The sequence below is a fragment of the Anolis carolinensis genome, unplaced genomic scaffold (genome assembly GCF_035594765.1).
Source record: "Anolis carolinensis isolate JA03-04 unplaced genomic scaffold, rAnoCar3.1.pri scaffold_8, whole genome shotgun sequence".
NCBI lineage: Eukaryota > Metazoa > Chordata > Lepidosauria > Squamata > Dactyloidae > Anolis > Anolis carolinensis.
The window spans coordinates 11,407,847-11,433,623 of record NW_026943819.1 but is presented as its reverse complement, the minus strand read 5'-3'; the positions used below and the strand labels follow the sequence as shown (position 1 = coordinate 11,433,623).

At 41.2% G+C, this 25,777-nt stretch overlaps 1 protein-coding gene across 2 annotated transcripts in view; it reads right to left on the bottom strand.

The window, feature by feature from the left end:
- The window catches only part of LOC134293434 (uncharacterized), a 30,975-nt gene extending 9,149 nt beyond the window's left edge, over positions 1-21,826 (bottom strand). Inside the window, exons 1-4 of one of the 2 annotated variants that reach the window (XM_062960961.1) lie at positions 17,621-21,826; positions 17,458-17,528; positions 8,833-8,911; positions 128-210 (exon numbers count right to left, since the gene is read on the bottom strand). In XM_062960961.1, coding sequence (XP_062817031.1) covers positions 128-210; positions 8,833-8,911; positions 17,458-17,528; positions 17,621-18,076 — 689 coding nt within the window. In that variant the 5' untranslated portion in view covers positions 18,077-21,826. The remainder of the gene's footprint in view (positions 1-127; positions 211-8,832; positions 8,912-17,457; positions 17,529-17,620) is intronic. The other variant, XM_062960960.1, reaches the window with a different exon arrangement.
- Positions 21,827-25,777: the final 3,951 nt, after the last annotated feature.

Below are 25,777 nucleotides of genomic sequence, written 5' to 3'. Positions count from 1 at the left end.
CATCCCAAGGCCCTTGCCAGCCCCTGGGAAGAAGGCGGCGTCCTGGGATGCCCCCCTCCAGATCTCTGGGCCCCAAAAACCCCAACCCCCAGCCTGGCCTTCCCCCCAAAACATGAATAGGAGGTACCTCTCTGCACTCTCTGAGGTCTGGTTCTTACGCTCCGCCTGAAGGCTGCTAGCCTCCCAGGGGAGCTTCTCTCTCCCCAGAAACTGCAAAGAAAGAAAGGGAAACTCAAGGTTCCACCAAAGAAGGGCTTCTCTGCGTCAATCTCCCTCTTTCCACCCCCCTCTGTTTCTAAGAACTGGAATCCCCAGTAAAGTTTGGACTGTCACCCCCAGCATTCTTCCCCATTGACTACACTGCCAGAGGCTGCTAGGATTTGTCAACAGCCTTCTTGAATTGCTTTGCTCAGAACTGGACACAGGGTTATTCCAAGTGAAGAAGTCTGAGCAAAGCAAAGCAAAGTGAGACTACAGTAGAGTCTCATTTATCCAATGTTCTGGATTATCCAACGCATTTTTGTAGTCAATGTTTTCAATACATCGTGATATTTTGGTGCTAAATTCGTAAATACAGTAATTACTACATAGCATTACTGCATATTGAACTACTTTTTCTGTCAAATTTGTTGTATAACATGATGTTTTGGTGCTTAATTTGTAAAATCATAACCTAATTTGATGTTTAAAAGGCTTTTCCTTAACCCCTCCTTATTATCCAATATATTCGTTTATCCAACGTTCTGCCAGCCCGTTTATGTTGGATAAGTGAGACTCTACTGTATTATTTATTTATTTATTTATTTGCTACATTTATATGCCGCCCTTCTCACCCCGAAGGGGACTCAGAGCGGCTTACAAATTAAATTTACATACAATATTATATTATTAGCATAGTACAATACTGGCAATAAATTACTATATTGTACTCTATCTATATATTGTAATATTATTAGTAATATTACATGTAAAATATAATATATAATTAATATTATTATATTGTATTATTAGTATTATATCGTATTACAATATAATATTATGAATATTATATGTATATACAATATGTTATAATTATTATATATTATTGTAAATTATATTGTGTGTGTGTGTGTGTGTGTGTATATATACATATATATATATATAGGAGCCCCGGTAGCAGAGTGTGTAAAAGCACTGAGCTGGAGACCGAAAGGTCCCAGGTTCAAGCCCCGGGAGCGGCGTGAGCGGCCGCTGTTAGCTCCAGCTCCTGCCAACCTAGCAGTTCGAAAACATGCCTATGTGAGTAGATCAATAGGTACCGCTCCCGCGGGAAGGTAACGGTGCTCCATGCAGTCATGCCGGCCACATGACCCTGGAGGTGTCTATTGACAACGCCGGCTCTTCGCCTTAGAAATAGAGATGAGCACCAACCCCCAGAGTCAGACATGACTGGACTTAACGTCAGGGGAAAACCTTTACCTTTACTCTCTCTCTCTCTCTCTCTCTCTCTCTCTCTCTCTCTCTCTCTCTCTATATATATATATATATATATATATATATATATATATATATATATATATCTAGCATAGCATGTTAGGACTAGGACTTCCCTCCATCTCAACACTATGCTTCTATTGATGCAACCTAGAATCGCATGGGCTTTTTAAGCTGCTGCATCACACCCTTGACTCGTGTTCAGTTTGCGGTCTATTAAAACTCCTAAGTCCTTTTCACATGGATTCCATCATCCAAGTCCTCACTGAAGACGATGCATAGCCTTAAAGGCCCAGGACAGGACCCTCTTGATGGTGCCCCACTGGTCCCTTCTCTCCAGGATGAAGAAAGAGGAGCCACTGAAGCATCCTCTGGCTTCGGCCTGTGAAACAATTCCTGATCTACCTGACAGGAGCACTGTCTCGCCCACATTCTACTGGCTTCTGTGTGTCTTGGGGAACCTTCCCAAAGGCCTTCCTGAAATCAAGATGTGCTGCACCCACAGCATCCCCTTCATTCACCAAGATTGTGAGATTTTCAAAGAAAGTGTGTGGGAGTTTTCTTCTCTGGAGGCTTCTAGGCAGAGGTTGGATGTGTCAAAAGGGATGGACATCTGTTAGGAGGGATTGGGTGGGCCTTCCTGTCTGGCAGAAGGGGTTGGACTGGATGGCCCTTGGGGCTCCTTCTATTTATTTCCCATATTTGTACCCTGCCCTTCTCACCCTGAAAAGGACTCAACAGGCAACAATTCGATGTTAACAACACACAATTCCAAAATAAACAATTACAGTAGAGTCTCACTTATCCAACACTCGCTTATCCAACGTTCTGGATTATCCAACGCATTTTTGTAGTCAATGTTTTCAATATATCGTGATATTTTGGTGCTAAATTTATAAATACAGTAAATACAGCATAACATTACTGTGTATTGAACTACTTTTTCTGTCAAATTTGTTGTATAACATGATGTTTTGGTGCTTAATTTGTAAAATCATAACCTAATTTGATGTTTAATAGGCTTTTCCTTAATCTCTTCTTATTATCCAACATATTCGCTTATCCAACGTTCTGCCGGCCCGTTTATGTTGGATAAGTGAGACTCTACTGTACAATTAAAATTGAAACAATTAAAACATCAATTAAAATCATGCAAATTCAAATAATAGTCCAAGGCCCACCCTTTAGTCTTTTTTATTGTTATTTTATTGTTTTATCCCACTCCCACCCTCCCCTCCTTATACATGCAATTTATACAGTAAACTACAGAAGTTACATTTGAAATACATTTGAGTCCCCTTCGGGGTGAGAAAGGTGGGGTATAAATGGGGCAAATAAATAAATAAATAAATATCGATTTCTGTCCAATTTTTTCCACTCCACATCTTAGCATATTTTCTAAATAATTCCTAACTGGTTCCCACGTCCTCTTAATGATTGTAACCTTTTCAATTTTATTTATATTGTTCCATTTGCAATTTGTTATTTTCACATTTAACATATTATTTATATACTTATACCAATTCATCAGTGTCTATTTTGTTTTACCTTTCCAATCCCTCACTAAAATAATTTGCGCACATGCTATGAATTTGTCAACCAATTTTTCTTTTTTTATATTCTTCACTCCTCTTATCCTTGCAAGTAGTACATTTCTATTAACTATTGCTATTTGTAGATTTAACATTATATTGATTTCTGCTTCAATCATTCTGCAGTATTTTGTCTGAATGCATCTCCCTCTATGAACCATTGCTGAGATTAAGATCTTCCGGGTTTTAAATAATGGTTTTAATGTAAAGATAACTGATTTTAGTGTTTATGTATTTTTATGGTTTATTTTATGTTCTGGCATTGAATATTTGCTATACCAAATACCAAATGTATTTAATGCTTAGACCACAGGTCTTTCGCATGCAAGACAAACAAACAAATACACAAAAGCCAGACCATCAAATACAATATAAAACATGCCATTAAAACCCTATATAAATCATTAAAACATTAAAATGCTGCAAATATCAATGTCAGGATATGCCCTTCAAATACTACATATTTCATGGATTAGCACCAACATAATTAAAAACAAGATAAAACCAAGTAAGTACAGCATTATTAAAACCCAAGCAGGGAACACATTGGATATAAAAAACCACTATTAGTTAAAAGCATGGTTTTAAATAATGGTTTTAATGTGAAGATAACTTATTTTTGTCTTTATGTATTTTTATGGTTTATTTTATGTTCTGGCATTGAATGTTTGCTATATATATGTTGTGCTCCACCCTGAGTCCCCTTCGAGGTAAGAAGGGAAGAATATAATAATAATAATAATAATAATAATAATAATAATAATAATAATAATTTATTTTTCTATCCTGCCACCATCTCCCCAAAGGGACTTGGGGCGGCTAACATGGTGCCAAGCCCAAAACAAAACAAATATGACAGTTAAAACCAATATACTGTATATACTCGAGTATAAGCCTAGTTTTTCAGCCCTTTTTTAGGACTGAAAAAGCCCCCCTCGGCTTATACTCGGGTGAGGGTCCTGGTTGGCTTATATTTGGGTCAGCTTATACTCGGGAATATATGGTACATTTATTATTTTTCTCTATTATTATTGGTATTATTACATTTATTATTTTTCTCTATTATTGTTACTACTATTACATTTATTTTACTCTATTTTTATTATTATTAATACAGTTATTATTTCACTCTGATCTTATTATTATTATATTTATTATTTTACTCTATTACAACATGTATTATTTTCCTGTATTATTATTTATTATTATTATGACATGTATTATTTTACTCTATTATTATTAAAAGGATACATAAGCACATTTACATTGAAGAAGATGAGAAAAATGATTTAATCAGAGTTGGACAATCTTATTTTAAATTAGAGCTTTATGTAAATATTCAAAAACATTTAACCTACTGATGCTTCAATTAATGTAATTTTATTGGTATCTGTTTTTATTTCTGAAATTTACCACTATCGGCTTATACTGGAGTCAATGTTTTCCCAGTTTTTTTGTGGTAAAAATAGGTGCCTCGGCTTATATTCGGATCGGCTTATACTCGAGGATATACAGTCATCAATGTGTTACAAATACACATGTTCATAGAAAGCCTAGCTCTTATACTCAAGGTTTGTGAGTCCAGTTCATGTTCCACATAGAAGACTGTGCATTCAAACCTATATGTCCAAGTTTGTAAATCCTTTTTGAATCCAAAATTTTAAATAAATCCAAAGTTTATAACCATCCACGACCAGTTTTGACTGTGTAGTCTTCCTCAGGTGGTAATTTACAAAGGTACAGAAAACCTAAAATAGCTAATTTTCCACTGTAGCAAGTTCTTCAAGTAAATAAATTTAATGTATAAGTATCATTGACGAAGTATACAAGTGTTTTATAGCCACTCATATGTATTCCCTGTAGGTACACTCCATCGATGATACTTATACATTAGGTGACCTTGGGTAAGTCACACTTTCTCAGCCTCAGAGGAAAGCAGCAGCATCCTCTCTTTGAACAAGTCTTGCCAAGCAACTCCTGTGATTGGATTACCATAAGTTAGTAAGTAACTTTATTTTTCTACCCTGCCACCATCTCCCGGCAGGGACTCTGGGAGGCTACATGGGTCAGAAGCCCAAAATACAAAACAATAAATCAGTTAAAACACATTGCAATGCAAACACAATAAAATCAGCAGTTATACAAAACAGTTACCTTAACCAAAACAATACAGTAAATCATAAAATCTCAGTTAACATATAAATCAGATAAAAATAAGATCAGTTAGAATAAAATAAAATAAAATGGGACACCAGTTTGATGGAGGGGATGGCATGGTTAGGAATGGCTTGAAGGCACAATGACCTAATCTAACCTAAAACTAGGAAATGAAGCACCTAAATACAGTAGAGTCTCACTTATCCAACACTCGCTTATCCAACGTTCTGGATTATCCAACGCATTTTTGTAGTCAATGTTTTCAATATATCGTGATATTTTGGTGCAAAATTCATAAATACAGTAATTACTACATAGTATTACTGCGTATTGAACTACTTTTTTGCCAAATTTGTTGTCTAACATGATGTTTTGGTGCTTCATTTGTAAAATCATAACCTAATTTGATGTTTAATAGGCTTTTCCTTAATGCGTCCTTATTATCCAACATATTCGCTTATCCAACATTCTGCCAGCTCGTTTATGTTGGATAAGTGAGACTCTACTGTATTAGGAATAATGTTTTTATTCTGTGTGATAGTGGAATCAATTACAGTAGAGTCTCACTTATCCAACACTCGCTTATCCAACATTCTGGATTATCCAACGCATTTTTGTAGTCAATGTTTTCAATAAATCGTAATATTTTGGTGCTAAATTCGTAAATACAGTATTATTACATAACATTATCGTGTACTGAAATGCTTTTTCTATCCATTTGTTGTAAAGCATGATATTTTGGTGCTTAATTTGTAAAATTATAACCTAATTTGATGTGTAATAGGCTTTTCCTTAATCCCTCCTTATTATCCAATATATTCACTTATCCAACGTTCTGCCGGCCAGTTTATGTTGGATAAGTGAGACGCTACTGTATATGGGACTGTTGTGGACTTTTCTTGTAGCTTTGAACCCTGGCTGATTCCTGCTTGGTGGAAGGAGTTAGCTGGCCCTGATTGTTTCCTGTCTGCAATTCACCTGTTTTCAAATTGTTATTCTTTATTTACTGTCCTGGTTTTAATTTTTTTGTAATTCTTAGAGCCAGGATTAGGAGGTTTTGTGGGAGCCAGTGGGAGTTTTGTGGGAGCCTGGGAGGGCGCTGAGTGGAACACTACAAATCACCTTTAGTGAGAAGCTTATCTTGCGACCTTTATGAGGACCACATTACCATTTCACAGATGGGAAAACTGAAGGTATAAAACAGCTAGACTTGTTACCTTGAACTAAGATTTGAAGACTTGAAGATCAACACCACGTGTGGGCAAACTTTGGCCCTCCAAGTGTTTCGGCTATTAGGAATTGTGGGAGTTGAAGTCCAAAACAACTGGAGGGCCAAAGTTTGCCCATGCCTCATTTACACTATTCTCTACAGATGTTGCAACACAGACTTTACATACTTTCATCCTTTTTAAGCTTTTAAGATGAAAATAACAATCCCTGGAATAAATCCAATTTTCATTCTGAAAGTCTGTACAATGTGGTAGTGTATTTCAATTATAAGAGCAAGTACCAGTTGTTACAAAATGGATCTTGGAGCCCTCGTGGACAAGTTAAACATGAGCCAACACTGTGGCAGTGCCTTAAAAATCCAATGGGATTTTGGCCTGTATCAATAGGAGTATCTAGATCCAGGGAAGTCATGCTATTCTGATATTCCAGGGAAGTCATGCTATTCTACTCCATTCTGCCTTGGTCAAACCAAGGAATACTGTGTCCAATTCTGAGCACCACAATTGAAGAGAAATGTTAACAAAATGGAAAGTGTCCAGAGGGCAAGTAAAATGATCAAGGGTCTGGAGAAAAAGCCCTATGAGGAGCGGCTTAAAGAGCTGGGCATGTTTAGCCTGCAGAAGAGAGGGCTGAGAGGAGACATGATAGCCATGTATAAATATGTGAGGAGAAATCATAGGGAGGAGGGAGCAAGCTTGTTTTCTGCTGCCCTGCAGACTAGGATGCGGAACAATGGCTTCAAACTGCAGGAAAGGGGATTCCACCTGAACATTAGAAAGAACTTCCTCACTGTGAGAGCTGTTCAGCAGCGGAACTCTCTGCCCTGGAGTGTGATGAAGGCTTCTACTTTGGAGGCATTTAAGCAGAGGCTGGAGGGCCATCTGTTGGAGGTGCTTTGAATGCGATTTTCCTGCTTCTTGGCCGAATGGGATTGGACTGGATGGCCTACAAGGTCTCTTCCAACTGTAGAATTCTATTTATGTTTTACTAATTGCTTATTATTGATTGTTGTGGGTTTTATACTGCATTTGTTGTTGATTGCTGTTGGTTTTATTTTGCATTTAATTGCATTATAACAAGCTGGAAGCCGCTTTGGGTCCCTTTGTGGGAGAAAAGCGGAATATAAATAGATGTCACTAATGCTTCGTGAATATCAAGTGCAGAGCTTTCATCAGATATGAAATTAGTCCATAAAAAAGTGGTCCCTACCTAAATATATTAAAGGTACCAGCTTGTGCTTGATCTTGAAAACTAAGCAGGGTCAGCCCAGGTTAGTACGTTGATTGGGAGCAAACAATAAATATCAAGTGTTGTACACTAGATTTCAGAGTAGGAACTGGTAAAAACACCTCCAAGTATGCCTTATCTTAAAAAATCCTATGAAATTAATATTTATTATATTCCGCCCTTCTCACCCCGAAGGGGACTCAGGGCGGATTACAATGAACACATATATGGCAAACATTCAATGCCAACAGACAAACAACATACATTAGACAGACTCAGAGGCATTTTTAACATTTTTCCAGCTTCACGATTCCGGCCACAGGGGGAGCTGTTGCTTCACTGTCCAGTAGTGGCTGTACTTCCGCATTTCTTTCCTCGTGTTTTGCTGGCAGTTTTATGGTGTTGTAAATTAGCCTCCCGCATAAAGCGTCCCTAAATTTCCCTAATTGACAGGTGCAACTGTCTTTCGGGGCTGCATAGGTCAACAGCAAGCCAGGGCTATTAATGGTCGGAGGCTTAACCCGACCCGGGCTTCGAACTCATGACCTCTCGGTCAGTAGTGATTTATAGCAGCTGGTTACTAGCCAGCTGCGCCATAGCCCGGCCCCATAATAGTCATAATAAGTCAACAGCTGACTGAATGAATGCACACACTACACCAACTTGCCCAAAGCTCCACTTTGTCAACTGCTTAGAATCATAGAATCATAGAGTTGGAAGAGATCTCATGGACCATCCAGTCCAACCCCCTGCCAAGAAGCAGGAAATTGCATTTAAAGCACCCCCGACAGATGGCCATCCAGCTATGCTATCCAAAGAGCTGTTCGGCAGTGAAACTCTCTGCCTCAGACTGTGGTGGAGGCTCCTTCTTTGGAGACTTTTAAGCAGAGGCTGGATGGCCATCTGTCAGGGGTGCTTTGAATGTGATTTCCTGTTTCTTGGCAGGGGGTTGGACTGGATGGCCCATGAGGTCTCTTCCAACTCTATGATTCTATGATTCTATGAAAGCGCTAGCACTCTCTCTCTCTCTGGAGTTACACTTTAAACTGTTCCATCTTAAAAACAAATTCAGCTTAAGAATAAGCCTACAAAACCTATCTTGTTTTTAACTATTTCTCAAAGGTTCGTGGGAGGGAGAGGCCTCCTTCCTTACCTTGGACGCTGGCCTCACTTCAATTATCAGCGTCCGGGGAGAGGGCGCCTCCGCGCGCGTTCCTTGTGTCTCCGGAGGACTGGAAGGGGACAAGAAAATGTATTATTTATTGATTTACTACATACCCTGTTTCCCCTAAAATAAGACATCCCCAGAAAATAAGACCTAGTAGAAGTTTTGCTGAATTGCTAAATATAAGGCCTCCCCTGAAAGTAAGACCTAGCAAAGGTTTTGTTTGGAAGCATGCCTGCCAAACAGAACACCAGAGCATGCAGGATTGGTAAATGTACATACCATAGAGTGTTGTACATGGAAATAATGGTAATAACAAGAAATTCTTGATAGGATTCACAGTTTGTCTGGTTATGCTGGTTTGTGATGACAACTACTGTACAGTATATAATAAATGTTCATTTTTTTTTGTTCAACAATAAATGTGAATTCTTCTTCATGGAAAAATAAGACATCCCCTGAAAATAAGACCTAGAGCATCTTTGGGAGCAAAAATTAATATAAGACACTGTCTTATTTTCGGGGAAACACAGTATATTTCTAACCTGAAAGGGACTCAGAACAGCTTGAAAAAAAACTTGAAAATGCTCAAGAAAAACTCATGAGAAAAACTTATGGGCCAAAATTGCCATGCATACCTGATATGCCCAGATTTGAATACTGATCGGTTTGGAGGGGAATTGGCCTGGACATTTGGGAGTAGTAGGTACTGGGATTTATAGTTCACCTGCAATTAATGAGCACTTCAAACCCCTCCGATGATGGACCAGGACCAAATTTGGCACACAGAGCCCCCATAACCAAAAGAGCATATTACTTAAGTTTGGGGAAAAGGGAGTTATAGTTCACCTGCATCCAGAGAAACAGTGACCCCCACCGACAATGGATCGGAACTAAACTTTGCACAGAGAAGTCTCATGACCAACTGAACATACTGTAGGGGTTTGTGGGAATGGGCCTTGATTTTGGGAGTTGTAGTTGACATGCATCCAAAGAGCACTGAACCCAGCCAATGACGGATCTGGATCAAACTTGGCACACAGACTCAACATAACCTGTGATGGATACTGACAGATGTTTTGGGACAATTGCCCCTGGAATCTGGGAGTTGTAGCAGTTCACCCCCATCCAGAGAGCACTGCAGCCAGGCGATGACCAGCCAACGACAGATCTGGACCACACTCGGTACACAGACCCAAAATGGCCAACTTTGAATACTGGGAGGGTTTGGGGAGAATTGACCTACGATTCTGGGAACTGTAGTTCACCCACTCCAAACTGAGAATACCTGACAATCAAAAACAAATCATGCCTTTTTCAAATAATCCGGGCATCGCTGGGTTCCCAACCTAGTGTGTGTGTGTGTGTGTGTGTGTATATATATCTATATATATAAAAGAGTGATGGCATCACGGCGACCCACAAAACAACAAAACTACAGCCCCCCCCCCAACCTCAAAATTTGACGACACAACCCATCATCCACGGCTCTAGGTTGATACAACAAAAAGAAAAGAAAAATAAAGTCCTAATTAGAGAGAGAGGAATAATTGCTTTTATCCAATTGCTGCCAGTTAGAAGGCTAAGCTCCTCCAACTTGGTCTCCTAGCAACCCAATAAAAAATAATAAAAAACACTAAAAAATAATTAAAAACACTAAAAAATTAATACAATAAAATACCATAATAACAAAAAATAACTAAAAATTATACAAGAAAATAATAAAATATAATAAATAAAAAGATAACTTACAATAAAATTAATTAAAAAATACAAATAACGTCAAATAAAAATTACACAATTTTTACCCAATACCACCACCACTTTGCCACAGCAACGCGTGGCCGGGCACAGCTAGTATATATATATATACACATATACACCAGTATATACTTGAGTATAAGCTGACCCAAATGTAAGCCGAGGCACCTAATTTTACCACAAAAAACTGGGAAAACATTGACTCCAGTATAAGCCGAGAGTGGTAAATTTCAAAAATAAAAATAGATACCAATAAAATTACATTAATTGAGGCATCCGTAGGTTAAATGTTTTTGAATATTTACATAAAGCTCTAATTTAATCTAACTCTGATTAAATCATTATTCTCATCTTCTTCAAAGTAAATGCGCTTATGTATACTTTTAATAATAATAGTGAAATAATAAATGCAGTAAAATAATAAATGCAGTAAAATAATAAATGTAATAGTAATAAGAAGATCAGAGTGAAAAAATAAATGTATTAATCATAATAAAAACTAGATTAAAATAAATGTAATAGTAACAACAATAATAGAGCAAAATAAATGTAACAATAATAGGGTAAAATAATAAATGCAACAATAATAGAGTAAAATAATAAATACAACAATAATAGAGTAAAATAATAAATGTACCATATATTCTCGAGTATAAGCCAACCCGAATATAAGCCGGCCAGGACCCTAACTCAAATATAAGCCGAGGGGGGCTTTTGCAGTCCTAAAAAAGGGCTGAAAAACCCGGCCTATACTCGAGTATATACGGTATATATATATATATATATATATATATATATATATATATATATATCAGAGAAACGGGGAGAATCGGGAACCCTCTATCCCAATTGCATGGAGGAGAGATCAAGTCCCCTCCCCTCCTTCCAATCTAAGATTATCCTTTACATACAGCTTCCTACAAACTCCTGAAAACTCCAGCAACCTTCTTAAATGATCAAGGCTCTGCAATTGGTGCAAATCCCTCCCCTTCCAGGCTTCCAATTTGTTCCAGGATTTTCTGCATTTTCCCTCTTACAATACTGGTTTGAAACTGCATAGAAATGTCAGCGTGGATAGATTATTATGTCTTTAATCCTCCTGTATTAAGAGCCCCAATTTCCATCTGAACGTGCTCTAACCAGGGTGTCCCAAAAAAGGTATACACACTTAAAAACAGATACAGTAGAGTCTTACTTATCCAACATAAATGGGCTGGCAGAACGTTGGATAATCGGATATGTTGGATAATAAGGAGGGATTAAAGAAAAGCCTATTAAACATCAAATTAGGTTATGATTTTACAGATTAAGCACCAAAACATCATTTGACAGAAAAAGTAGTTCAATACGAAATAATGCTATGTAGTAATTACTGTGTTTACAAACTTAGCACCAAAATATCACGATTTATTGAAAACATTGACTACAAAAATGCGTTGGATAATCCAGAATGTTGGATAAGCGAGTGTTGGATAAGTGAGACTCTACTGTACTTTAATTGAGGTTTGTTTCCCCCCCCCCCCCCCATGTTAAACCCATTGGAATTAATAATGGAAATCAAGTCCCTTCTACGTTGCCTTATGTTCCAGGATCTGATTCCAGATTATCTGATATAAACTGGATTATATGAGTCTCCACTGCCATATAATCTGGGATAAGAAGATAATCTGGTTTAAGATCCTGGGATATAGGGACAGTGTGGAAGGGGCCTCAGGCTGGAACTACACTGCCCCTATATCCCAGGATCTGATCCCAGATTATTTTATCCTGGATTACCTGGCAGTGTAGACTCATATACTCCAGTTTAAAGCAGATAATCTGGAATCAAGATCTTAGGATATAGCAGCAGTGTGGAAGGGGCCCCAGGCTGAATCTATGCCCTAATTCCCAGGATCTGATCCTAGATTATCTTCTTATCCCAGATTATCTGGCAGTTTAGATTCATATAATCCAGTTCAGAGTAGATAATCTGGAATCAGATCTTGGGATACAGGGCAGTGTGGAAGGGATCTCAGGCTGGATCTATACTGGCCTTTATTCCAGGATCTGATCCCAGATTATCTTTTTATTCCAGATTATCTGGTAGTGTGGACTCATATAATCCAGTTCAAAGGAGATAATCTGCTATCAGATCCTGGGATATAGGAGCAGTGTGGAAGGGGCCTCATGGTGAATCTACACTGCCCTATATCCCATGATCTGATTCCATATTACAGTAGAGTCTCACTTATCCAACATTCCCTTATCCAACGTTCTGGTTTATCCAACGCATTTTTGTAGTCAATGTTTTCAATATATCATGATATTTTGGTGCTAAATTCATAAATACAGTGATTACTACATAGCATTACTGCATATTGAACTACTTTTTCTGTCAAATTTGTTGTATAACATGATGTTTTGGTGCTTCATTTGTAAAATCATAACTTAATTTGATGTTTAATAGGCTTTTCCTTAATGCCTCCTTATTATCCAACATATTCGCTTATCCAACATTCTGCCGGCCCGTTTATGTTGGATAAGTGAGACTCTACTGTATTTGATTTAAACTGGATTATATGAGTCCCTACTGCCATATAATCTGGGATAAGAAGAAAATCTGGAATTAGATCCTGGAATATAGGGCAGTATAGATCCAGCCTCAGATTTAAGTTTTGAACAAAGGAAAATAATTTTAAAATGTGACTGGAAGTGTGAAAAGGTAAAGTCCAAAGAGAGTTGAGGACGGAGTTTCAAGGAGACTTGCCATAAATCGAATATGATATTTTTGGAGTAACCTTTTTGTCCCTGATCATATCCACCACTGGAATGACCCCCAAGAACATAAGGCACCATTGTACAAGACATGGTTCATGCCTCACACTTTTACAGTCAGTTGAAACATTTTGATTCTTTTTATAATTTTTTTCCATATGTGTTGTATGATGCTGCCAACACACAAAACTGTTTATTCCTGTCCTCTCCCTGTATATATTATTAATACCAACGTACAGCTTTATTGATATCCAGTGGGCCCCCCTCAGTATCAACTGTTGACTGGTTACAGCTCTCTCCATGGATTCCAAAATCTGTGGATGCTCATGTCACATTATATGCAATGGTGTGGTAAAATTGCATTCCTTATATCACTTATCCAACATAAATGGGCTGGCAGAAGGTTGGATAAGCAAAAATGTTGGATAATAAGGAGAGATTAAGGAAAAGCCTTTTAAACGTCAAATTACGTTATGATTTTACAAATTAAGCACCAAAACATCATGTTTTACAACAAATCGACAGAAAAAGCAGTTCAATACACGGTAACATTATGTAGTAATTACTGTATTTACGAATTTAGCACCAAAACATTGCAATGTATTGAAAACATTGACTACATAAACATTGACTAGGTAAAGGTAAAGGTTTCCCCTGACGGTAAGTCCAGTAGTGTCTGACTCTGGGGTTGGTGCTCATCTCCATTTCTAAGCTGAAGAGCTGGCGTTGTCTGTAGACACCTCCAAGGTCATGTGGCCGGCATGACTGCATGGAACGCCGTTACCTTCCCACCGGATTTGAACCTGGGACCTTTCAGTATGCAACTTCAGCAGCTCAGTGCTTTAATTTTGGCAGGTGAGTATTGTGAGGTAGGGGGGAATTTGCATGTGGGAGGTGATTGGCTGGGGAGTGAGAGGAGGGAGGGGCCCCTGGGAGGGAGCAGGGATATGCAAATTTTGGCAGGTGGGGATTGTGAGGTGGCAGGAATTTGCATGTGGGAGGTGATTGGTTGGGGAGTGAGAGGAGGGAGGGGCCCCTGGGAGGGAGCAGGGATATGCAAATTTTGGCAGTTGGGGATTGTGAGGTGGCAGGAATTTGCATGTGGGAGGTGATTGGTTGGGGAGTGAGAGGAGGGAGGGGCCCCTGGGAGGGAGCAGGGATATGCAAATTTTGGCAGGTGGGGATTGTGAGGTGGCAGGAATTTGCATGTGGGAGGTGATTGGTTGGGGTGTGAGAGGAGGGAGGGGCCCCTGGGAGGGAGCAGGGATATGCAAATTTTGGCAGGTGGGGATTGTGAGGTGGCAGGAATTTGCATGTGGGAGGTGATTGGTTGGGGAGTGAGAGGAGGGAGGGGCCCCTGGGAGGGAGCAGGGATATGCAAATTTTGGCAGTTGGGGATTGTGAGGTGGCAGGAATTTGCATGTGGGAGGTGATTGGTTGGGGAGTGAGAGGAGGGAGGGGCCCCTGGGAGGGAGCAGGGATATGCAAATTTTGGCAGTTGGGGATTGTGAGGTGGCAGGAATTTGCATGTGGGAGGTGATTGGTTGGGGAGTGAGAGGAGGGAGGGGCCCCTGGGAGGGAGCAGGGATATGCAAATTTTGGCAGTTGGGAATTGTGAGGTGGCAGGAATTTGCATGTGGGAGGTGATTGGTTGGGGAGTGAGAGGAGGGAGGGGCCCCTGGGAGGGAGCAGGGATATGCAAATTTTGGCAGGTGGGAATTGTGAGGTGGCAGGAATTTGCATGTGGGAGGTGATTGGTTGGGGAGTGAGAGGAGGGAGGGGCCCCTGGGAGGGAGCAGGGATATGCAAATTTTGGCAGGTGGGGATTTTGAGGTGGGAGGAATTTGCCTTTTCGTAGTCAACTAGCTGTGCCCGGCCACGTGTTGCGTTGCTGTGACTTTTTGGATTTGTTTGTTGGCCAGGTGGATTAGCAGTGAATAGCCTTGCAGCTGCAAAGTGTAGCCGTTTTCTTCCTATTGTAATCCAAGTTTGGTGAGCTAGAATACACTGAATAGTCTCGGTGTGGCAGGTATACCTGCTGTTATTAGTCACCTTGATTAGCATGTAATGGCCTTGCAGCTTCAAAGCCTGGCTGCCTCCTCCCTGGGGAATCCTTTGTTTGGAGGTGCTAGGTGGCCCTGATTGAACCCCCTCCCTTCCTGTCCAGGGAGTTGAAGAAGGACCAGCAGAAGACAGGGCTGAGTGGAAGGCGCCTCCCCCAGGCTGCTGTAATCAATAGCAATGATATTTAGTAATAATATGAAGGATGTGGGCGGACTACAATTTCCCAAAAATTTTGGGTCATTTCCCCCAAAACTTCCCCAATATTCACAGTTGGGCATGTTGAGTCTGTGTGCCAAGTTTGGTCCAGATCTATCTTCAGTGCTCTCTGGATACGGGTGAAGTACAACTCCTGGATAGCAAATTCAACCACCTCCAGACCCCGCTACTATACCAAGTTGGCCGTGTTGGCTCTTGCACTGCATTTCATTGGGTTGTGTTATATGGGTCTACACTGCCTTATTATTATTATTATTATTATTATTATTATTATTATTATTATTATTATATAATGCGGTTTGAACGGCCTTGGACTGCTTTACATGGGTCTATGCTGACCATATAATTCAGTTTGAACTGCATTGGTCTTTGCTTTCAATGGCTGCATTTCAGTATTAATGTCTAGTCCATGTGATGGCATACTATGGGGCATAGCATTAATACAAACTCTCAAGCAACCAGAGACAACTCTCAGTTATCCGGCATTGACCACTCCCCAAGGGTGCCGGTTAAATGAGAGTCGACTGTCAGCATTAATACAAACTCTCAAGCAACCAGAGACGACTCTGTTATCTGGCATCGACCACTCCCCATGGGTGCCGGTTAAATGAGAGTCAACTGTCATAGCATTAATACAAACTCTTAAGCAACCAAAGACTCGCAGTTATCCGGCATCAACAACTCCCCTCGGGTGTCAGTTAAATGAGAGTCAACTGTCATAGCATTAATACAAACTCTCAAGCAACCAGAGACAACTCTCAGTTATCTGGCATCGACCACTCCCCACAGGTGCCGGTTAAATGAGAGTCAACTGTCATAGCATTAATACAAACTCTCAAGCAACCAGAGACGACTCTCAGTTATCTGGCATCGACCACTCCCCACGGGTGCCGGTTAAATGAGAGTCAACTGTCAGCATTAATACAAACTCTCAAGCAACCAGAGATGACTCTCAGCTATCTGGCATCGACCACTCCCCACGGGTGCCGGTTAAATGAGAGTCAACTGTCATAGCATTAATACAAACTCTCAAGCAACCAGAGACAACTCTCAGTTATCCGGCATCAACCACTTCCCCTCGGGTGTCGGTTAAATGAGAGTCAACTGTCATAGCATTAATACAAACTCTCAAGCAACCAGAGATGAGTCTATAATGTTCTGACCATTGCTAATTTAATCTAAACAGCGAAACTGAGGCCCTGGGCTGAGTGGGTTGCTAGGAGACCAAGTGGAGCTTAGCCCTCTAACTGGCAGCTATTGGATAAAAACAATTATTCCTTTCCCTCTAATTAGGACTTCATTTTTCTTTTCTTTTTGTTGTATCAACCTAGAGCCGTGGATGATGGGTTGTGTTGTCAAATTTTGAGGTTGGGGAGCCTGTAGTTTTGTTGTTTTGTCCGGTGCCCTGATTCCATCGCTCTTTTATATATATAGAAGATGGAGCCTCCGGTGGCTCAGTATGTTAAAGCACTGAGCTGCTGAACTTGCAGACCGAAAGGTCCCAGGTTCGAATCCGGGGAGCGGAGTGAGCGCCCGCTGTTAGCTCCAGCTTCTGCCAACCTAGCAGTTCGAAAACATGCAAATGTGAGGAGATCAATAGGTACTGCTCCGGCGGGAAGGTAACGGCGCTCCATGAAGTCATGCCGGCCACATGACCTTGGAGGTGTCTACGGACAACGCTGGCTCTTCGGCTGAGAAATGGAGATGAGCACCAACCCTCAGAGTCAGTCATGACTGGACCTAACGTCAGGGGAAACCTTTACCTTCCCTTCCCTTAGGGTGGGGGGACCCCGAAGGGAACGGGGGGCCAGGGCTTACCTTGGAGGATCCACAGGAACAGCTACGTTTTCGGGGCTCACGCGGCGAAGCGAGCGCCTTGTCCTGACCTTCTGCAGAGGGAAGCAATTAAGGGGGCCCTCAGTGCCAGAACAGAGCTGGCCCCGGGCCCCCAAAGGGAGCGGGAGGGGGGTGCGGTCCTTACCCTGAACCACGAGTCCAGGGCCGTCCATCGGGGGGCACGCGGAGGGACTTCTGGCGCAGAGGCATCGCTCCCGGCTGGCCTCAGTGGGAGCTGTCTGGAGTGCTCTCTGCCCATCTTGGTGCTCAGGAAGGCAATGCCAGCGCCAACTGACTTGAGGCTTCTCAGAACCCTCGGTCTCCATGGCAAGAACGGAACCTTTTCAAAGGAAAACAACCCGCAGCCTGGAGATGCTCCTGGAAGGGAGGGGCCCCCAGCAGGATGGAAGCAAGGAAGAGTGGCCCCATGCATCTTCCTTTTCTGCTCTTCTGCTCTGAAGGGTGGACTCAGGGGCCATGAGACCCAAACTTTGTGTGCCACAGTGGGTGGGTGGCGATGTTTCTCTTGCCAGGACAAAGTTTTTGCCCTGTAATCCACTTTCCCCATGCCTTTAGGATAAAGGCGATCAGGAACAGACATGCATAACCCAGGAACATCGCCCTGTAGTTCCCAGGCGCAAGTCCACTACCAAACCTGTCTGCACGGGTGGCCACGCAGCCTCTAAAAAGTCATAATAAAGTTCTGTTCCTGGCACGAAAGTGTGTCTTCCTGTTTGATTGTGTAGTCCTGATTTGGAAAGTCGTGATCCTATTCCATAAATTTTGCTTGCGTCCTAGAAACTTCGTTTTATTTATTTCGTGTCCAAAGCATTGCATAATAAATAAGTTTAAAAGTGATAAAATAAAGGAATCACAAACAGCTAAGTCGTTTTGGACCAAAAGTGGACAACAGCAATCGCATTGTCCGTAGCTTTAAACAACTCCTCCTCCGTGCATGAGGTAGGGCATTGTGGGCAAGCACACATATGAGGAGTTGTTTGTTCAGCTCCACAGTCACACAAGGTGGAAGATTCCTCCAGGTAGTGCCATCTTACCAGGTTGTCTTTTGATCTGCCCACTCCGCTTCTCAGTCTGTTGAGGGAATTCCAAATTGCCCATTTGGGTGGATGACAATGTTTATCTTGCCAGGACAAAGTTTTTGCCCTGTAATCCACTTTCCCTGTGTCTTTAGGATAAAAGCAATGAGGAACACACATGCATAACCCAGGAACATTGCCCTTGTAGTTCCCAGGCACAAGGACACAACCAAAGCTGTCTGCACAGATGGCCATGCAGCCTCTAAAAAGTGATAATAAAGTCCTATTCCTGGCTTGAAAGTGTGTGTTCCTGTTTGATTGTGTACTCCTGACTTGGAAAGTCATGATCCTATTCCATAAACTATCATGTCAGACTACACAGAGAAGCCATTGAAATTCACAAGCATGTGGACAACTTCAACAGAAAGGAGGAAACCATGAAAATGAACAAAATCTGGCTACCAGTATTAAAAAAAACTCAAAAATCAGAACAGTAAATAAGAAGCAACACTCTGAGACAGGGGTCCCCAAACTAAGGCCCGGGGGCCGAATGCGGCCCATCGAAGCCATTTATCCGGCCCCCACGGCAAAAGGGCAGAAGGGGGTTGGGCTAAATGACCCAAGGGGTCTCTTCTTCTCTTACAACCATCATCATTATTATTTTATTATGACACAGCAAACAAGATAGATATGCTGGATTTCATATCACAAAATCACAAGTCGAACATATTATTATTAACATTGAGGCTGGGTGGACATCTGTCAGGGGTGCTTTGCTTGTGCTTTCGGTGCACAAAGGCAGAAAGGGATTGGACTCAATGGCCCAAGGGGTCTTTTCCAACCCTCTTTTTTATTATTATTAACATTGAGGCTGAGTGGACATCTGTCAGGGGTGCTTTCGGTGCACAAAGGAAGAAAGGGATTGGACTCAATGGCCCAAAGGGTTTCTTCCAACCCTCTTTTTATTATTATTATTGTTGTTATTTATTATTATTATTATTATTATTATTATTATTATTATTATTATTATTGTTATTGCTCGGTGGCCAACTATAGTCCGGCCCTCCAATGGTCCGAAGGATCGTGAACTGGCTCCCTGTTTAAAAAGTTTGGGGACCCCTGCTCTGAGACATGGGAACTAGGGGCAGCTAACAAAGGATGCCCCCAGGCAGAAAGTAGCCAGTAGATGAAGCCATTCAATGCAAATTAGGGTGATTAACAGCAACATTCATGCTGGCCTCCAACTGACAAAGGTTCTTCCCTCACCCTGGACTTTCCACAGATATATATAAATCTTCCTTGCTGAGTTTCTCCATACCTCAAAACCTCTGAGGATGACTGCCATAGATGTGAGCAAAATGTCAGGAGAGAATGCTTCTAGAACATGGCCATACAGCCCGGAAAACATACAACAACTCCATAAACTTTGTTTGCGTCCTAGAAACTTCATTAAACGTGTGGAGGGTGAAGTTTCTCTGGCCAGGACAAAGTTTTCGCCCTCTAGTCAACGTCCCGCATCTTTTCACGATAAAAACAATGAAGAACAGAAATGTATTACTCAAGAACAGAACTTGTACAACGACTTGCATATTCGCATCTGCGCATTTTAAGTTTTTTAAAAAAGTCTAAATTTCCAGCGGACATCCCTTGGCGGCCAATTTTTGGGCTTCAAAAACCCAGGACAAAGCAGCAAGTCTGGACATTGGAGGAGAAATCCTGGGACCAACTGAACTGTATATGGACCTTTTCTCAGGTCCCTTTTTTGTTTTGTTTTTTGCCCCTGAGGTAAAACCCGTTATTTGGTGCTGTCTGGAAGCACCCTAAAATAGAAACAAACACAATCCCAAGAACTCTTTGAAGGTTGCCTGTATTCATATCCTGGGAGTTTGTCTTGATGATATCCTCGTGATGCATCACATACTAATTAGGCATTCAGTTTTCCCATCAATAGACACTGACCTCCATTCCATGCACAGTGTCATAACGTCTGATGTGTCAGATTACAGTGCCCATCGTCCTTACCGAGCATGTCCTCTTGGGTGATGGGAGTCATAGTCCCACAAATCTGGAGGAGGCCTCGTTCAAGAAGGCCGATTTAAACCTTGCTTTTGAGCCGAGTTTCTGAGAAAACTGAACTGAAAGACCACAAAAGACAAAACAAAAAACACCCCAAGGAGGTTTAAACAGGCAAAAGTGTGACTCCTGAGAGGAGATCCCATTGTTAACAATGAAATAATGATAGGGAACATTTCCGATTGTGGCAGCAAGGTTCAGAGCTTGACTCAAATAATAATAATAGTTTAAAGTTAAGACAGTATTGACACTGCACCATAAACAGATTCCAGATTGCTGTGAACACGATCCCTTTGCGATATTTTCTGACGGAAACTTCAGGCCTGAGATTCTTTGAGGATCGGCCTCAAAGGGGCCGAAGTCGGGAGGCAGCTCTCTTCCCAAACTGAGACTGAGAAGAACGAAATGGCGCTTGTGGGGCAAAGAAGGCCTTCAAACTGGGAGGAAAGTCCCTTGGGAAGCCGACCGCTGACTGAGGCTGACTCCACAGGCCAGAATGGATCCTGTTTGACATCCATTTCCATCCCGTGGCTCAATACAATGGGCGCCTGGAAACTAGTCTGGCGAGACAGTATCACTCTTTGCAGGGCCCTGGTGAAACTACGACTCCCAGGATTCCGCAGCATTGAGTCATTGCAGTTGAAATGGTGCCTGATTCCCGCTGTTGCCTCAAAGCATTGGGTGGCAACAGGAGGAGGGCGAGTAAAATGATCAAGGGTCTGGAGCACAAGCCCTATGAGGAGCGGCTTAAAGAGCTGGGCATGTTTAGCCAGCAGAAGAGCAGGCTGAGAGGAGACATGATAGCCATGTACAAATACGTGAAGGGAAGTCATAGGGAGGAGGGAGCAAGCTTGTTTTCTGCTGCCCTGCAGACTAGGATGCGGAACAATGGCTTCAAACTGCAGGAAGGGAGATTCCACCTGACATTAGGAAGAACTTCGTCACTGTGAGAGCTGTTCAGCAGTGGAACTCTCTGCCGCAGAGTGTGGTGGAGGCTCCTTCTTTGGAGGCCTTTAAGCAGAGGCTGGATGGCCATCTGTCGGGGGTGCTTTGAATGCGATTTTCCTGCTTCTTGGCAGAATGGGGTTGGACTGGATGGCCCACGAGGTCTCTTCCAACTGTAGGATTCTACAGTAGAGTCTCACTTATCCAAGCCTCGCTTATCCAAGCCTCTGGATAATCCAAGCCATTTTTGTAGTCAATGTTTTCAATATATCGTGATATTTTGGTGCTAAATTCGTAAATACAGTAATTACAACATAACATTACTGCGTATTGAACTACTTTTCCTGTCAAATTTGTTGTATAACATGATGTTTTGGCGCTTAATTTGTAAAATCATAACCTAATTTGATGTTTAATAGGCTTTTCCTTAATCCCTCCTTATTATCCAAGATATTCGCTTATCCAAGCTTCTGCTGGCCCATTTACCTTGGATAAGTGAGACTCTACTGTATTTATGTTTTACTAATTGCTTATTATTGATTGTTGTTGATTTTATATTGCATTTGTTGTTGATTGTTGTTGGTTTTATTTTGCATTTAATTGCATTATAACAGGCAGGAAGCCGCTTTGGGTCCCTTTGTGGGAGAAAAGCGGGATATAAATAGATGTCACTAATGCTTCGTGAATGTCAAATACCTAAATATCTTAAAGGCACCAGCTTGTGCTTGATCTTGAAAACTAAGCAGGGTGGCTGGACATCTGTCGGGGGTGCTTTGAATGAGATTTTCCTGCTTCTTGCAGGGGGTTGGACTGGATGGCCCGTGATTTTATGAATCCCGTTCACACTAGAAAAGGGCTGTTTGGGGTTAGAGTTTCCACAAATCACTACACTTTGAATTACGAAATCGCTTATATTATTTTAAAATGATATAAAGACAATTAGAACAGATGAAATGGTATTGGGAAACTTCCTTAAATATAGAGAAGCTGATCTACAAATAGAAAAAAAAAAACCAATACAGGGGAAGGACTTTCTCCTGGTGTAAAATGATATAGATATGGATGGAAGTCAGACAAAAACTTTTTTATTTATTATTATTATTATTTTTCTTCTTCCTTTTCTCTTGCTCTTTCTCCTTTTTTGATTTCCTACTTTCCTATAAGATTATAATGTTCTCTCAATTTTACTGTAACTTTTTGAAATCTTAAATTAAAAAAAATTGAATAAAGAAAAAAACTTAGGCTCCAAGTTCATTATTTTTTAAAGACCACCACATTGAAAAAGCATGCAAACTTTACCAAGGACTTTTGCATTTTTATATCGCCAGTTGTTCAGATTTTTGTGTATGTATATGTATGTGTGTATATATATATGTGTGTGTGTGTGTGTGTGTATATATATGTGTGTGTGTATATATATGTGTGTGTGTGTGTATATATATATATATATATATATGTATGGACACTTTAGCTTTTTTTTGGTTTTTTGTTTTTTTCTCTCTCTCTCTTCCTTTTTGATCCTTTTTTAATCGCAGTTTTCCTATTTTCTATACAATCAAATGTTCTCACTCTTTTGATGTTAATTTACTCTATCTTATAAGGTAAAACTTCAATAAAAATATATTTTTTTTTAAAAAAGAAAAAGCATGCAAACTTTTGAATGACATACAACTCTCCTCAGGACGGCTGAGATGGAAAAGAAGGGAAGACAATGGCGGACCTGGTTGTGGGAATACAAGTCGGAAGCCATGACTGGAAACTGAAGGAGAAAATGTCATTTCACAGAGGAATTTTGCTTGGTTTTCAAAACTTAGGCTCCAATTTTATTGATTTTAACATTTTTTTAAAAGATTTCACATTGAAAAAGCATGGAAATTCCTGAATGGCACAAACTTCTCCTCAGGACGGCTGAGGTGGAAAAGGAGAAGAGAAGACAATGGCGGATCTGGTTGTGGGAATACAAGTCGGAAGCCATGACTGGAAATTGAAGAATTGTCATCTCACAGAGGAATTTTGATTGGATTTCAAAACTTAGGCTCCAATTTTATTGATTTTAACATTTTTTTAAAAAAAAATCACATTGAAAAAGCATGGAAGCTCCTGAATGGCACAAACTTTTCCTCAGGACGGCTGAGGTGGAAAAGGAGAAGGGAAGACAATGGAGGAGCTGGTTGTGGGAATACAAGTCGGAAGCCATGACTGGAAATCGAAGAGTGGACGGCTGTGGGGTCTGCCTCGGAGAAGAGCTCCTTGGAGCAGAAGGGGGTCGTGGCCCCACATCCCCCAAATGCCGGACACAAGGCCAGGAATGGCGTCTCCTGATTTCTCCACAGCAAAGTCGGAATCGGCGGCCATTTTGTGGCTGGATGAAGGCTCCAGTCTTAGACAAAGGACTTTGCTGGCCAGAAGGTTAGAGCTGAATTATCTGATTTCTATCTGCATCCAGAGACATTGGCCCACACCGACAATGGACCGGGACCAAACTTCGCACAGAGATGCCGCATAACCAACTGAACATATCGTGTTTCCCCCAAAATAAGACAGTGTCTTATATTATTTTTTACTCCCAAAGATGCGCTAGGTCTTACTTTCAGGGGATGCCTTATTTTTCCATGAAGAAGAATTCATATTCATTGTTGAACAAAAAAAGCCCATTTATTCTATACTGTACAGTAGTTGTCATCACAAACCAACATAACTAAACCAGACAAACTGTGACTCCTGTCAAGAATTTCTTGTTACTACCATTATTTCCATATACAACTGGTATGTAAGCCTCTGGGGAGATGGAGGCGGGGTATAAAAATAAAATTATTATTATTATTATTATTATTATTGACACAATGACGTTGTATGACACAGCAAACAAGATAGACATGCTGGATTTCGTTTCACAAAACCACAAGTCAAACACTTCCCAAGTGTCTAGGACTGTGTGATGTATTTTCGGATGATGCGTGCAGATCCCAGCAGGGTGGCCTTTTGCAGTTGGCAGATCGTAATTTTGTCAATGTCTATTGTTTCCAAATGCCAGCTGAGATCTTTTGGCACGGCACCCAGTGTGCCCATCACCACCAGGACCACCTGCACTGGTTTCTGCCAGAGTCTTTGAAGTTCAATCTTGAGGTCCTGATAGCGGCTGAGTTTTTCCTGTTGTTTTTCATCAATGCGACTGCCACCTGGGATGACAACATCAATGATCCAAACCTTTTTCTTTTCCACAACTGTGATGTCTGGTGTGTTGTGTTCCAGAACTTTGTCAGTCTGGATTCGGAAGTCCCACAGTATCTTTGCGTGCTCATTTTCCAATACTTTTGCAGGTTTGTGATCCCACCGGTTCTTTGCTGCTGGGAGGTGGTACTTGAGGCATAAGTTCCAATGAATCATTTGGGCCACATAGTTGTGCCTCTGTTTGTAGTCAGTCTGTGCAATTTTCTTACAGCAGCTGAGGATATGATCAATGGTTTCGTCAGTTTCCTTGCACAGTCTGCATTTTGGGTCATCATCTGACCCAATAATAATAATAATAATAATAATAATAATAATAATAATAATAATAATAATAATAATAATTATTATTATTATTATTATTATTATTATTGAAGGGGGAACGGCTGTGGGGTCTGCCTCGGAGAAGAGCTGCCTGGAGCAGAAGGGGCCCAAGGCCAGCAATGGCGTCTCCAGATTTCTCCACAGCAAAGTCGGAATCGGCGGCCATTTTGTGGTTGGATGAAGGCTCCAGTCTTAGACAAAGGACTTCGCTGGTCAGAAGGTTAGAGCTAAATTTTCTTGATTTCTATCTGCATCCAGAGACACTGGCCCACACCGACAATGGACCGGGACCAAACTTCGCACAGAGAATCTGCATGACCAACTGAACATACTGCAGGGGTTTGTGGGAATGGGCCTTGATTTTGGGAGTTGTAGTTCGCCTGCATCCAAAGAGCATTGAACCCAGCCAACGACGGATCTGGACCAAACTTGGCACAAAGAGTCAACATAGCCTGCTGTGGATACTGACAGATATTTTGGGACAATTGCCCCAGGACTCTGGAAGTTGTAGCAGTTCACCCCCATCCAGAGAGCACTGCAGCCAGGCGATGACCAGCCAACGACAGATCTGGACCACACTTGGTACACAGACCCAAAATGGCCAACTTCGAATACTGTCAGGGTTTGGGGAGGATTGACCCACAATTCTGGGAATTGTAGTTCACCCACTTCAAACTGAGAATACCTAACAATCA